Consider the following 15,813-nt stretch of genomic DNA (forward strand, 5'->3'; position numbering starts at 1 on the left):
CCTTAGGATAATTAGGCTGTTGGGTACTTTATCTGGCAGATAATTAGTTTGGTGAATAACTAATCTATCGAATAATTAGATTTGCGGATAGTTAGTCTGCCGAAAAGTAAATTTAATGTATAGGTAGTCTAGTGGATATAATTATCCTCGTGGATAATTATATCCACGAAGATAATTATCCACGAGGATAATCTGCCGGGTAAATAACCTGGCAGATAGACAGTCCAGCCAGTAATTAGTCCGGCAGATAGTTTGCTTGAAGAATATATAATCTATCCCACAATCCAACAGATAGTGAAATCAGTAGATAGTCGTCCCCAGCTGATAGTCTATCTATCTATCGTGCCTCGAGTGTATCTGCACAATGAGCAACAATTAAGGTACATTGCTAGTTAATGACTTCACTAACCCACAACCTCGTTACCAACAACCATTCTCTCATGCATATACACTCCAAAAGCATTTTTATTTTATTTTTAAATGTCTATCGCCTCCTGGGCATTTAAGAATTTTTTTTTGGTTGGTGGCAATGTTGTTTGGAATTGATATTTAGGCTTTTAATGTCGGTTTCAATTACAATATTGTAAGTTATAATTGAGTTCATTTCATCTTGCAAAATAGAAGTTTTCTGTCATAAATGGGTTTGGAGCAGTGACTGCACTAGTCCCAATTTTACTTTCACTCTGGGGGATTGCAATATATTGCAATATATCAGGAGTCATGGGCTGATATATGCATGTTGTTTAAGAGTCGCTACCTGGAAGAAAAAGTTTCAAGTAGCACGGGCTTATGGTGAGCCTGTAGTAATGATATATGCAGCTCCTTCAGCCCGTGCTAAGTCTTCGATAACACGAAGTGTGAATGTTATCTTTTGTATCAGAGCTACGTATAATGCTGGGGCTCTATTGTTGAGGACATTGTAATAGAGGTAGAGTATAATAAAGGCCTGAGAAGGCCTGTAGAGGCTTGAATCAGAGCGTTGTAACGTCAAAATGCCGACGAAGGTATTTATTATTGTTTACGAGCTGTACCCAGCCACAGCAACCTTCCTCTATCCCCTCGACCTCCCCACCATTCCCCACTCCCTCGTCCCCTCGTCCTCCCCACCATTCACTACTCCCTCGTCCCCTCGTCCTCCCCACCATTCCCCACTCCCTCGTCCCCTCGTCCTCCCCACCATTCACTACGCCCTCGTCCATGCATTCCCAAATGATCTGACGTTTCCGTCAGAAAATTGGGAACATCAAATGATCTGATGTTCCCGTCATTCAAATATAAGAAAAAAGTTATAAAATGAAATGAAAAAAATGAAAATATAAAAAAATAACTATTCTCACGAAATGAACTGTATGGTAACCAACACAGCTAAATTCCAATGCAATGTCACGCAAAATAATTAAATCAAAATGGAAATAAATCGAAATCAATTAAAATTAAATATATAAAAAAATCAGAAACATTGAAATGGAATTGTAACATATTCAGTAATGTGTGTGTTGCTCTTACGTGCAACAGATGGCGCTGTTTCTTAAAAAAAATTTGTTTTTACCTGTCACAGGTGTGGCATCTATACTTATACTTATGAAATGAATTGTATGGTAAACAATACAGCTCAATTCCAATGCAATGTCACACAAAATAATTAAATCTAAATGAAAATAAATCAAAATCTATTAAAGTTCAATTTATCAATGCAATCCGAAACATTGAAATTGAATCGTAACATATTTACTATAGGGTGTGTAGCTATTATGTGCAACAGATGGTGCTTTAAAAAAAAGCATGTTTTTACCTGTCACAGGTGAGGTATGTATATATTCAACCCGTTCTCGCACTTTCGTATAGTCAATACTGACTTATTAAATACGTGCATATGTGACATACTAATTTATTGTGAATATTTTAGTTTACCTTGAAAAGCTTCATAGAAAACACCGACCTTACCTAACCTTCTTAGTATGTTAAGATAAGCATCTTATTGCTTCGTAATTACAATTATTACTTAACATATTATAGGTATAGGTTAAGTAATAATTGTAATTACTAAGCAATAAGATGCTTATCTTAACATACTAAGAAGGTTAGGTAAGGTCGGTGTTTTCTATGAAGCTTTTCAAGCTAAACTAAAATATTCACAATAAATTAGTATGTCACATATGCACTTATTTAATAAGTCAATACTGACTGTAAGAAAGTGCGAGAACGGGTTGATATATTAGGTATATAAAAACACGCGCCTATTCGAATACAACGTTATGTAAAACTTTCAAAGCAATCGGTAAGGAGGTTTAGAAGATTTTCCTCACATGAAAAACACATGAAAAACACATGAAAAACACAGTTAAAAAGAAAATTCCCGTCACAGACGTGAAATTTATATAGTTTGTTTATAAAAACCTGCTAAGATGCGAATGGAACGTTGTGTGAAAATTTCAAAGCAATCAGTGAAGAAGATTAGAGAGATTAGCGGTTGAGAGACTTCGAGACTTCGGAGATTAGCGGTTGAGAGACTTCGAGGCTTCGGAGATTAGCGGTTGAGAGACTTCGAGGCTTCGGAGATTAGCGGTTGAGAGACTTCGAGGCTTCGGAGATTAGCGGTTGAGAGACTTCGAGGCTTCGGAGATTAGCGGTTGAGAGACTTCGAGGCTTCGGAGATTAGCGGTTGAGAGACTTCGAGGCTTCGGAGATTAGCGGTTGAGAGACTTCGAGACTTCGGAGATTAGCGGTTGAGAGACTTCGAGACTTCGGAGATTAGCGGTTGAGAGACTTCGAGACTTCGGAGATTAGCGGTTGAGAGACTTCGAGACTTCGGAGATTAGCGGTTGAGAGACTTCGAGGCTTCGGAGATTAGCGGTTTGGAACAAACGAACATTTACATTGTTATTTATATGGATAATACATTAGAAGGTTTTCAGGTTGTGTAATTAGGCAACGGTAATATGTTTAATGGTGTAGTTCTCTTGTTAGTCTTCTCTAGCAAGGTCAGTGTTCCTTGTCGTGTTGTCTGTGGGGTGTTCCCTGTGTGGTGTGTTCCCTGTGGTGTTCCCTGTGTGGTGTTGTCTGTGGTGTGTTCCCTGTGGTGTGTAACCTGTGGTGTTCCCTGTGGTGTGTTCCCTGTGGTGTGTAACCTGTGGTGTTCCCTGTGTGGTGTGTTCCCTGTGGGGTGTAACCTGTGGTGTTCCCTGTGTGGTGTGTTCCCTGTGGTGTTCCCTGTGTGGTGAGTTCCCTGTGTGGTGTGTTCCCTGTGTGGTGTGTTCCCTGTGTGGTGTGTTCCCTGTGGTGTGTAACCTGTGGTCTTCCCTGTGTGGTGTGTTCCCTGTGTGGTGTGTTCCCTGTGTGGTGTGTTCCCTGTGTGGTGTGTTCCCTGTGGTGTTCCCTGTGTGGTGTGTAACCTGTGGTGTGTTCCCTGTGTGGTGTTCCCTGTGGTGTGTTCCCTGTGTGGTGTTCCCTGTGTGGTGTGTAACCTGTGTGGTGTGTTCCCTGTGGTGTTCCCTGTGTGGTGTGTTCCCTGTGGTGTGTAACCTGTGGTGTGTAACCTGTGGTGTTCCCTGTGTGGTGTGTTCCCTGTGTGGTGTGTTCCCTGTGGTGTGTAACCTGTGGGGTGTTCCCTGTGGGGTGTGTTCCCTGTGTGGTGTGTTCCCTGTGTGGTGTGTTCCCTGTGGTGTGTAACCTGTGGTGTGTAACCTGTGGGGTGTAACCTGTGGTGTTCCCTGTGGTGTGTAACCTGTGGTGTTCCCTGTGTGGTGTGTTCCCTGTGTGGTGTGTTCCCTGTGTGGTGTGTTCCCTGTGGTGTGTAACCTGTGGTGTGTTCCCTGTGTGGTGTGTTCCCTGTGGTGTGTAACCTGTGGTGTGTTCCCTGTGTGGTGTGTTCCCTGTGGTGTGTAACCTGTGGTGTTCCCTGTGTGGTGTGTTCCCTGTGGGGTGTAACCTGTGGTGTTCCCTGTGGTGTGTTCCCTGTGGGGTGTAACCTGTGGTGTTCCCTGTGGGGTGTAACCTGTGATGTGTAACCTGTGGTGTTCCCTGTGTGGTGTGTTCCCTGTGGGGTGTAACCTGTGGTGTTCCCTGTGTGGTGTGTTCCCTGTGGTGTGTAACCTGTGGTGTGTAACCTGTGGTGTTCCCTGTGTGGTGTGTTCCCTGTGGTGTGTAACCTGTGGTGTTCCCTGTGTGGTGTGTTCCCTGTGGGGTGTAACCTGTGGTGTGTAACCTGTGGTGTTCCCTGTGTGGTGTGTTCCCTGTGGTGTGTAACCTGTGGTGTTCCCTTTGTGGTGTGTTCCCTGTGTGGTGTGTTCCCTGTGTGGTGTGTTCCCTGTGGTGTGTAACCTGTGGTGTTCCCTGTGTGGTGTGTTCCCTGTGGTGTGTTCCCTGTGTGGTGTGTTCCCTGTGGTGTGTTCCCTGTGGTGTGTAACCTGTGGTGTTCCCTGTGGTGTGTAACCTGTAGTGTTCCCTGTGTGGTGTGTTCCCTGTGGTGTGTTCCCTGCGTGGTGTGTTCCCTGTGTGGTGTGTAACCTGTGGTGTTCCCTGTGTGGTGTGTTCCCTGTGTGGTGTGTTCCCTGTGTGGTGTGTTCCCTGTGGTGTGTAACCTGTGGTGTTCCCTTTGTAGTGTGTTCCCTGTGGTGTTCCCTGTGTGGTGTGTTCCCTGTGGTGTGTTCCCTGTGTGGTGTGTTCCCTGTGGTGTGTTCCCTGTGGTGTGTTCCATGTGTGGTGTGTTCCCTGTGTGGTGTTCCCTGTGTGGTGTGTTCCCTGTGGGGTGTAACCTGTAGTGTTCCCTGTGTGGTGTGTTCCCTGTGGGGTGTAACCTGTGGTGTTCCCTGTGTGGTGTGTTCCCTGTGGGGTGTAACCTGTGGTGTTCCCTGTGGGGTGTAACCTGTGGTGTTCCCTGTGTGGTGTGTTCCCTGTGGTGTGTAACCTGTAGTGTTCCCTGTGTGGTGTGTTCCCTGTGGGGTGTAACCTGTGGTGTTCACTGTGGGGTGTAACCTGTGGTGTTCCCTGTGGGGTGTAACCTGTGGTGTTCCCTGTGTGGTGTGTTCCCTGTGGGGTGTAACCTGTGGTGTTCCCTGTGGGGTGTAACCTGTGGTGTTCCCTGTGGGGTGTAACCTGTGGTGTTCCCTGTGTGGTGTGTTCCCTGTGGTGTGTAACCTGTAGTGTTCCCTGTGTGGTGTGTTCCCTGTGGGGTGTAACCTGTGGTGTTCCCTGTGTGGTGTGTTCCCTGTGGGGTGTAACCTGTGGTGTTCCCTGTGGGGTGTAACCTGTGGTGTTCCCTGTGTGGTGTGTTCCCTGTGGGGTGTAACCTGTGGTGTTCCCTGTGTGGTGTGTTCCCTGTGGTGTGTAACCTGTGGTGTTCCCTGTGTGGTGTGTTCCCTGTGGGGTGTAACCTGTGGTGTTCCCTGTGTGGTGTGTTCCCTGTGTGGTGTGTTCCCTGTGGTGTGTTCCCTGTGGTGTGTAACCTGTGGTGTTCCCTGTGGTGTGTAACCTGTAGTGTTCCCTGTGTGGTGTGTTCCCCGAGTTGTTTTCCCTGTGGTGTGTTCACTGTATGGTGTTCCCTGTAGTGTGTTCCCTGAGTTGTTTTCCCTGTGGTGTGTTCCCTGTGTGGTGTTCCCTGTGGTGTGTTCCCTGTGGGGTGTTCCCTGTGGGGTGTTCCCCGTGGTGTGTTCCCTGTGTGGTGTTCCCTGTGTGGTGTTCCCTGTGTGTTGTTCCCTGTGGTGTGTAACCTGTAGTGTTCCCCGTGTGGTGTGTTCCCCGAGTTGTTTTCCCAGTGGTGTGTTCCCTGTGTGGTGTTCCCTGTGGTGTGTTCCCTGTGGTGTGTTCCCTGTGTGGGGTGTTCCCTGTGTGGGGTGTTCCCTGTGTGGTGTTCCCTGTGGTGTGTTCCCTGTGGTGTGTTCCCTGTGTGGTGTGTTCCCTGTAGGGTGTTCCCTGTGTGGTGTTCCCTGTGGTGTGTTCCCTGTGTGGTGTGTTCCCTGTGTGGTGTGTTCCCTGTGTGGTGTGTTCCCTGTGTGGTGTGCTCCCTGTGGTGTGTTCCCTGTGTGGTGTTCCCTGTGGGGTGTTCCCTGTGGGGTGTTCCCTGTGGGGTGTTCCCTGTGGGGTGTTACCTGTGGTGTGTTCCCTGTAGTGTGTTCCCTGTGGTGTGTTCCCTGTGGTGGGTTCCCTGTAGGGTGTTCCCTGTGTGGTGTTCCCTGTGGTGTGTTCCCTGTGTGGTGTGTTCCCTGTGTGGTGTGTTCCCTGTGTGGTGTGTTCCCTGTGTGGTGTGCTCCCTGTGGTGTGTTCCCTGTGTGGTGTTCCCTGTGGGGTGTTCCCTGTGGGGTGTTCCCTGTGGGGTGTTCCCTGTGGGGTGTTACCTGTGGTGTGTTCCCTGTAGTGTGTTCCCTGTGGTGTGTTCCCTGTGGTGGGTTCCCTGTGGTGTGTTCCCTGTGTGGTGTTCCCTGTGGTGTGTTCCCTGTGTGGTGTTCCCTGTGTGGTGTTCCCTGTGTGGTGTTCCCTGTGTGGTGTTCCCTGTGGTGTGTAACCTGTAGTGTTCCCCGTGTGGTGTGTTCCCCGAGTTGTTTTCCAAGTGGTGTGTTCCCTGTGTGGTGTTCCCTGTGGTGTGTTCCCTGTGGTGTGTTCCCTGTGTGGGGTGTTCCCTGTGTGGTGTTCCCTGTGGTGTGTTCCCTGTGGTGTGTTCCCTGTGTGGTGTGTTCCCTGTAGGGTGTTCCCTGTGTGGTGTTCCCTGTGTGGTGTGTTCCCTGTGTGGTGTGTTCCCTGTGTGGTGTGTTCCCTGTGTGGTGTGCTCCCTGTGTGGTGTTCCCTGTGTGGTGTTCCCTGTGGGGTGTTCCCTGTGGGGTGTTCCCTGTGGGGTGTTACCTGTGGTGTGTTCCCTGTAGTGTGTTCCCTGTGGTGTGTTCCCTGTGGTGGGTTCCCTGTGGTGTGTTCCCTGTGTGGTGTGTTCCCTGTGGTGTGTTCCCTGTGGTGTGTTCCCTGTGTGGTGTTCCCTGTGGGGTGTTCCCTGTGGGGTGTTCCCTGTGGTGTGTTCCCTGTAGTGTGTTCCCTGTGCTGTGTTCCCTGTGGTGTGTTCCCTGTGTGGTGTTCCCTGTGTGGTGTTCCCTGTGTGGTGTTCCCTGTGTGGTGTTCCCTGTGGTGTGTTCCCTGTGCTGTGTTCCCTGTGTGGTGTTCCCTGTGTGGTGTTCCCTGTGTGGTGTTCCCTGTGTGGTGTTCCCTGTGTGGTGTTCCCTGTGGTGTGTTCCCTGTGTGGTGTTCCCTGTGTGGTGTTCCCTGTGTGGTGTTCCCTGTGTGGTGTTCCCTGTGGTGTGTTCCCTGTGGTGTGTTCCCTGTGTGGTGTTCCCTGTGTGGTGTTCCCTGTAGTGTGTTCCCTGTAGTGTGTTCCCTGTGGTGTGTTCCCTGTGTGGTGTTCCCTGTGGTGTGTTCCCTGTGTTGTGTTCCCTGTGTGGTGTTCCCTGTGTTGTGTTCCCTGTGGTGTGTTCCCTGTGTGGTGTTCCCTGTGTGGTGTTCCCTGTGGTGTGTTCCCTGTGTGGTGTTCCCTGTGGTGTGTTCCCTGTGTTGTGTTCCCTGTGGTGTGTTCCCTGTGGTGTGTTCCCTGTGGTGTGTTCCCTGTGGTGTGTTCCCTGTGGTGTGTTCCCTGTGGTGTGTTCCCTGTGGTGTGTTCCCTGTGTGGTGTTCCCTGTGGTGTGTTCCCTGTGGGGTGTTCCCTGTGGTGTGTTCCCTGTGTGGTGTTCCCTGTGGTGTGTTCCCTGTATTCCAACAGTGTATACAATGCTTCTTTAACAACCATTCTAACTCAACAACATTGAATAAGAAAATACAGTTTATTCTACAATTGTATTTTCCCTCTCGCAGGCAACACGTCAATTTCGGTTTTCATCCCTATTACAATTTATTACTCACGTAAACTGTATAATACAATATATTGTATGCGCCAGAATAAATCTCGACTGTTGCCTAAATTGTGTAATTGATTTCAAATCTACGCTCAAAAATGTAGCCATATTATGTCCAATGTATTCCTTTGTATATTTTTGTAACACCATTGGGCACTACAGCTGAAAATACTGTATTATTATTTTGTAATACAATCTTTGCAATGTGTTATGTTAGCGAACATCCTAAACTGTGTTTGTTGGTGTTTAATGCACACCTGTACTGTGCAGTGCAATGGAACAATGTACTGTGCACTGCCATGGAGACAGATACTGTGCAGTGCAATAGAGCCAGATACTGTGCAATACAGTAGCGCAAGAGAACTGTGCAATATAACACAGCTCAGTAGAGGACCCTGATTGAAGGTTTGATAGCAAGATAGTGTGCAATACAAAAAGAGCGAGGTAGCGTGCATTGCAATAGAGTAAGGTAATGCGCATGTTACGGCCCTTTTATGGGACGCAAACGGTTCTTTTCTGATGATATTAGAGTTTGGGTATCCGGCCCCAAGTTAGTAGAGGCTTTCAAGGGGTGAGCTCAGCAATGCAAGTAAAATGAAAAGGGGAGGCACATTAAACACACACAAGTTCGTCACTTTATACTATGTATAATTAGTCTTCCCACCATCATAGATATATAAAAGTCACAAGCGGGAAATATCACTACACAATGTGCATCATTGACTCACTCTAAAGACGCTGAACACTTGACGAAGCTCACTCCAGTGCAGTCTTGTCCTAGTTTACTATTCCGAGGCACTACCTTCATGCAGGTACCAGGAAACCACGATGAGTCTACCTTGGCCATAGGCCAGCCGAATCACAATTCCACTGAGTGCCCCGTCGTGAAGTCCCACAACCACAGTCCAGCCTGTAGCTGGCAGGTACCAATCAGCCACACACTGTTAGGCCACTTCACGAGTGTGTTCCCTGTGGGGTGTTCCCTGTGTGGTGTATTCCCTGTGTTTAGGGCTAGGGTAGCGAGCCCTAGGCAGGAGCCTCGTGTAACTCGCTGGTCACTCTCCTCGTTCGGCACCACAGTCGGTTGTCTCTTCCACCAGCCAGCCCCGGGTACGGCGAATCCCGTCACTGCCACTCCTCAGGCAGACTATTGAACACTCAGCAGTGCTCGTCCGGCGGCGGCTCACTGCTTCTGCAAAGCAGACTGGTGTAGAGACCTTGGCTGCCTTGGGTAGACTGACTCTTCGTACATCACAGCAGCGCTACGTTGACTCTGTGAATACAGACACGTCATCAGTACACTGGGACACTACATGAGGACCACTAGGAAACATCACTTACTGGCTTAGCCACAAACGTTTCGCTCCATAGATGGCGCTCATTGTCTAAGCGCCACCTCACCAGAGCTCAGCACCGGCTACCTGACGAGCCGACTAGGACAGGAATCCAGCGACTATTGCCGCTATATTCCCGTCATCACTAGATGGCGTCCGTCCATGTTGTGAGGGGTTTCGGGAGCGGACTCACAGATGGCGTTGACGTCACTGCTCCGTGATCTGACGATGAACTTGGGCTCGTAACAGTGCAATACAGTAGAGTAATGTAGTGTGCAATACTACAGAGCGAGTTAGGGTGCTAGCTCTGCTGTGCAGTACGATAGAGCTAGACACTGTGCAGTCCAATCGAATGCGGTACTGTACAATACATTAGAACTAGGGTAGTGTGCAATAGAATAGAGTAAGTGTACAATACAATAGAATAGTGTGCAATACTATAGAATAGAGTAGTGTGCAATACAATAGAATAGTGTGCAATACAGTAGAATAAAGTAGTGTGCAATACTATAGAATAGAGTAGTGTGCAATATAATAGAATAGAGTAGTGTGCAATACAATAGAATAGTGTGCAATACAATACAATAGAGTAGTGTACAATACAATAGAATAGAGTAGTGTGCAAATACAACAGAATAGAGTAGTGTGCAAATACAACAGAATAGAGTAGTGTGCAAATACAACAGAATAGAGTAGTGTGCAAATACAACAGAATAGAGTAGTGTGCAAATACAACAGAATAGAGTAGTGTGCAAATACAACAGAATAGAGTAGTGGGCAAATACAATAGAATAGTGTAGTGTGCAATACAATAGAGCAAAATATTGTGCAATACAGTAGAGCAATGCCATTGAATATATCACTATGCAACATAAAACAACTCTGAACTGCTCAATACTATAAGAACATGTGCAACTTAAAATAGCCTAATACTGTGCAATACAATAAAATAGAGTAATGATCAATAAGAAAGAACATTTAACTGTGCCGCACAATACAGCACAGTACTCACAAGTACTCACAAGTACAGCACAGCACAGCACAGCACAGAGCCGCACAGGACAGTACTGCACAACAAAATAATGTGCATTACTCTATTACTTTGCACAGCAGAGTCCTGTGCAATGTGTCAGCTCAATACCAGACAAATAATATAAAACGCACAGTACTCAGCAGCACAATATAACGTAACAGACTGTTTAGTACAATGTAATACAGTATTGTATCATATATAACACACATCTCTACAATACAATAGTGTTGTGCCATGCAACAGCAGTACTGTGCAAAAAAATAGAAAATAGTACTGTGCAGCACGATGGAGAACAGTACTGTGCAGCACGATAGAGAACAGTACTGTGCATCACGATGGAGAACAGTACTGTGCAGCACGATAGGAGAACAGTACTGTGCAAGCACGATAGGAGAACAGTACTGTGTTAGCACGATAGAGAACAGTACTGTGCAGCACGATGGAGAACAGTACTGTGCAGCACGATAGAGAACAGTACTGTGCAGCACGATAGAGAACAGTACTGTGCATCACGACAGAGAACAGTACTGTGCAGCACAATAGAGAACAGTACTGTGCAGCACGACAGAGAACAGTACTGTGCAGCACGATGGAGAACAGTACTGTGCAGCACGATAGAGAACAGTACTGTGCAGCACGACAGAGAACAGTACTGTGCAGCACGACAGAGAACAGTACTGTGCGTCACGATAGAGAACAGTACTGTGCGTCACGACAGAGAACAGTACTGTGCGTCACGATAGAGAACAGTACTGTGCGTCACGATAGAGAACAGTACTGTGCGTCACGATAGAGAACAGTAATGTGCAGCACGATAGAGAACAGTACTGTGCAGCACGACTGAGAACAGTACTGTGCAGCACCACAGAGAACAGTACTGTGCAGCACGACAGAGAACAGTACTGTGCAGCACGACAGAGAACAGTACTGTGCATCACGACAGAGAACAGTACTGTGCGTCACGATAGACAACAGTACTGTGCAGCACGATAGAGAACAGTACTGTGCATCACGACAGAGAACAGTACTGTGCATCACGACAGAGAACAGTATTGTGCATCACGACAGAGAACAGTACTGTGCATCACGACAGAGAACAGTACTGTGCATCACGACAGAGAACAGTACTGTGCATCACGACAGAGAACAGTACTGTGCAGCACGATAGAGAACAGTACTGTGCAGCACGACAGAGAACAGTACTGTGCGTCACGATAGAGAACAGTACTGTGCAGCACGATAGAGAACAGTACTGTGCAGCACGACAGAGAACAGTACTGTGCGTCACGATAGAGAACAGTACTGTGAAGCACGATAGAGAACAGTACTGTGCAGCACGATAGAGAACAGTACTGTGCAGCACGATAGAGAACAATACTGTGCAGCACGATAGAGAACAGTACTGTGCAGCACGACAGAGAACAGTACTGTGCAGCACGATAGAGAACAGTACTGTGCATCATGATAGAGAACAGTACTGTGCAGCACGATAGAGAACAGTACTGTGCAGCACGATAGAGAACAGTACTGTGCATCATGATAGAGAACAGTACTGTGCATCATGATAGAGAACAGTACTGTGCATCACGATAGAGAACAGTACTGTGCATCATGATAGAGAACAGTACTGTGCATCATGATAGAGAACAGTACTGTGCAGCACGATAGAGAACAGTACTATGCGTCACGATAGAGAACAGTACTATGCGTCACGATAGAGAGCAGTACTGTGCATCACGACAGAGAACAGTACTGTGCATCACGATAGGGAACAGTACTGTGCATCATGATAGAGAACAGTACTGTGCATCATGATAGAGAACAGTACTGTGCAACACGATAGAGAACAGTACTGTGCAGCACGATAGAGAACAGTACTGTGCATCACGACAGAGAACAGTACTGTGCATCATGATAGAGAACAGTACTGTGCATCACGACAGAGAACAGTACTGTGCATCATGATAGAGAACAGTACTGTGCAGCACGACAGAGAACAGTACTGTGCAGCACGACAGAGAACAGTACTGTGCAACACGACAGAGAACAGTACTGTGCAGCACGATAAGCTGGAATACAACACAGCAGCTGTAATACAGCTACACTCAGCTGTGTAGGCAAGAAGGACTACAACAATAAAATACAATACCAGGATAACATACAATCACCCCCACAATGACCTACAATCCCCCCCCCCCTCACAACTAACCTGGTTCGCGGTTCTGTGTGCACCTCAAGCAGTACCTCGCTATAAAACAGTACTGTGAAGTACTGTGATCAGTACTGCAGGCTCCCTCCCCCCTCTCTCTTCGCCCTGGAGAGGGGGGGGAACCTGCTGCATGGGTAACAGCTTCTCCTCCATATCGACCTACTCAGGCTTTGCGCCTTGGAGAGGGAGGTGGGGAGAAACCTGCTGCATGGGTAACTGCTTCTCTCCCCGTATCAACCTACCCTGGCTTTGTGACCTTGGAAGGGGGGTGGGACCTGCTGCATGGGTAACAGCTTCTCTCCCCGTATCAACCTACCCTGGCTTTGTGACCTTTTAAGGGGTGTGGGACCTGCTGCATGGGTAACAGCTTCTCTTTCCTTATGAACCTACCCAGGCTTTGTGCCCTGGGAAGTGGGGGGGGGGACCTGCTGCATGGGTAACAGCTTCTCTTTCCTTATGAACCTACCCTGGCTTTGTGCCCTGGGAAGTGGGGGTAGGACTTGCTGCATGGGTAACAGCTTCTCTTTCCTTATGAACCTACCCAGGCTTTGTGCCCTGGGAAGTGGGGGGGGGGGGACTTGCTGCATGGGTAACAGCTTCTCTTTCCTTATGAACCTACCCTGGCTTTGTGCCCTGGGAAGTGGGGGGGGGACTTGCTGCATGGGTAACAGCTTCTCTTTCCTTATGAACCTACCCTGGCTTTGTGCCCTGGGAAGTGGGGGGGGGGACCTGCTGCATGGGTAACAGCTTCTCTTTCCTTATGAACCTACCCTGGCTTTGTGCCCTGGGAAGTGGGGGGGGGGGGACTTGCTGCATGGGTAACAGCTTCTCTTTCCTTATGAACCTACCCAGGCTTTGCGCCCATCTTATAAAAATAAATATACAAATATATTTTCAGCATTTTATATTACATAATTACATGAGGTTAACTCTACTGTATTCTCTGGTCTCTCCCCCAGCCGGACTCTCCCAGGGCTACAGCGACGCATACAACAACTACATCAGCTACAACAGCAACTACAATAGCGAGGACTATTACTACGACTACGAGGAGGGAGAGAAGATGCAGCCGACCTTCCTGGCGCGCTCCCAGACCTTCACTGTGGAGGTCGGCCAGTCTGTTATCATCCCTTGCGACGTGGAGAATCAAGGCTAGTTGGGCTAGTTTAATAGTTGTTCACCTAGAGGTAGGCTAAACCGATTGGGCTGGACGGTAGAGCGACGGTCTCGCTTGATGCAGGTCGGTGTTCAATCCCCCGATCAACCAAGTGGTCGGGCACCATTCCTTTCCCCACGTCCCATCCTAATCCTGATCACTTAATTGCGTAAGTATTTTATCGTTGAACTCGAATATGGTTGTTAAAAATGGTCGACCTTCGTGAAGACACCGCTGGTTATCTTGATGTTATCTTGATGTTATCTTGATGTAATCTTGAGGTTACCTTGAGGTTATCTTGAGGTAATCTTGAGGTTATCTTGAGGTTACCTTGAGGTTATCTTGAGGTTACCTTGAGGTTATCTTGAGGTTACCTTGAGGTTATCTTGAGGTTACCTTGAGGTTACCTTGTGGTTATCTTGGGGTTATCATGAGGTTATCTTGAGGTTATCTTGAGGTTATCTTGAGATGATTTCGGGGCTTAGCGTCCCCGCGGCCCGGTCCTCGACCAAGCCTCCTTTTTGTTACACACCCCCAGGAAGCAGCCCGTAGCAGCTGTCTAACTCCCAGGTACCTATTTACTGCTAGGTGACCAGAGGCATCAGGGTAAAAGACACTGCCCATTTGTTTCCGCCTGGGATCGAACCCCAGAAAGTTAGGACTACGATTCCCGATCACCGCCCACTCAGCCGTCAGGCCTGGTGCTTGGAGAGGAAGGCTCTGTGCCTTTGCAAGACCTTAATTACATAAGGTAATTGGAACTTCTTCTTAATCACTTAAGTCTGTGGTTCAGTGGCCTCTGTTTTGACCGCAATGGCTGTCAAATGGGCCACATTTACGGCCTTCCACACACCCGGGGCCTTGTAGCCTAGTGGATAGCGCGCAGGACTCGTAATTCTGTGGCGCGGGTTCGATTCCCGCACGAGGCAGAAACAAATGGGCAAAGTTTCTTTCACCCTGAATGCCCCTGTTACCTAGCAGTAAATAGGTACCTGGGTGTTAGTCAGCTGTCACGGGCTGCTTCCTGGGGGTGGAGGCCTGGTCGAGGACCGGGCCGCGGGGACACTAAAGCCCCGAAATCATCTCAAGATAACCCGTAGTAAGGAGGTGGGGAGGTTTGTGAAGGAGGGAGGGGGGTAGGGAGGGGTTGGGAAGGGGGGTAAAGGGGTTGGGGAGGGGATTGGGTGGTTGAGGATGGAACGTTCCTCTTTCATCAACTGTAGTTTCTCTTCCATTCTTTCAGGCGTTCGTCTCTTAGCCTGGGGCCAGATTCACGAAAGGACTTACGAACGTTTACATCTTTTCTCAATCTTTGACGGCTTTGGTTACATTTATTAAACAGTTTACAAGCATGATAACGTACCATTTAACTGTTGTTATTGTTATAAACCGCCTCCTGGAGCTTCGGAGCTCATTAACTGTTTAATAATTGTAAACAAAGCCGCCAAAGATTGAGAAAAGATGGACAGGTTCGTAAGTGCTTTCGTGAATCTGGCTCCTGATCGTCCGGGTCTTCACCCTAGCTTTCAGATACTTGCTGGATATACTTTAAAATTTCTAACTGTTCCTTTTCCCTCTCTAGAATGGTTACCTGTTCATTCAAAGTCATTTCCGTTTGATTTGATTCTGGCTGGTCTTTTGAACTGGGTCAAATGCCAATTTGATATTGCTACTCTGTTTCTCTTGTTACTCTAAGACACTCAGTTGCTCTGGTTCTCTAATCTTGCCGGTGTTTAAATGTTTTCAAAGATCTCTTCTGCCTGATCTTGGCATCTTAGCAACAAATATCGACTATTTGATAGTTTGATAATTTTCTTGGCTGTGGTCAAGTACGCCCCCTGCTCGTGCTAGCATTATTCTACTTCTTAATCCATTGTTCTCATTCCTAGTCGTGTTTAATGGTTAGGTTAGGTTACGTTAGGTTAGATTTGGTTAGGTTTTAGGTTAGGTTAGGTTACGTTAGATAAAGTTAGGTTAGGTTAGGTTTTAGGTTAGTTTAGGTTAGGTGAGGTTAGGTGTTAGGTTAGTTTAGGTTAGGGTAGGTTAGGTCACGTTTAGTTAAGTCAGGTTAGGTTAGGTTAGGTAAGGTCAGGTTAGGCTTGGTTAGTTTAGGTTAGGTCAGGTTTAGTTAAGTCAGGTTAGGTTAGGTAAGGTCAGATTAGGCTTGGTTAGTTTAGGTTAGGTTAGGTTAGGCTAGGTTAGGTTAGGTTAGGCCA

The 15,813-nt window shown here is 47.5% G+C and overlaps 1 protein-coding gene across 1 annotated transcript in view; it reads left to right on the forward strand.

The window, feature by feature from the left end:
• The window catches only part of LOC123772915 (protein amalgam), a 307,767-nt gene that overhangs the window by 249,135 nt on the left and 42,819 nt on the right, over positions 1 to 15,813 (forward strand). The window contains exon 2 of the mRNA XM_069323221.1: positions 13,401 to 13,592. Coding sequence (XP_069179322.1) covers positions 13,401 to 13,592 — 192 coding nt within the window. The remainder of the gene's footprint in view (positions 1 to 13,400; positions 13,593 to 15,813) is intronic.

This window comes from Procambarus clarkii, chromosome 12, assembly GCF_040958095.1.
Source record: "Procambarus clarkii isolate CNS0578487 chromosome 12, FALCON_Pclarkii_2.0, whole genome shotgun sequence".
In the NCBI taxonomy this organism is placed as follows: Eukaryota; Metazoa; Arthropoda; class Malacostraca; order Decapoda; family Cambaridae; genus Procambarus; species Procambarus clarkii.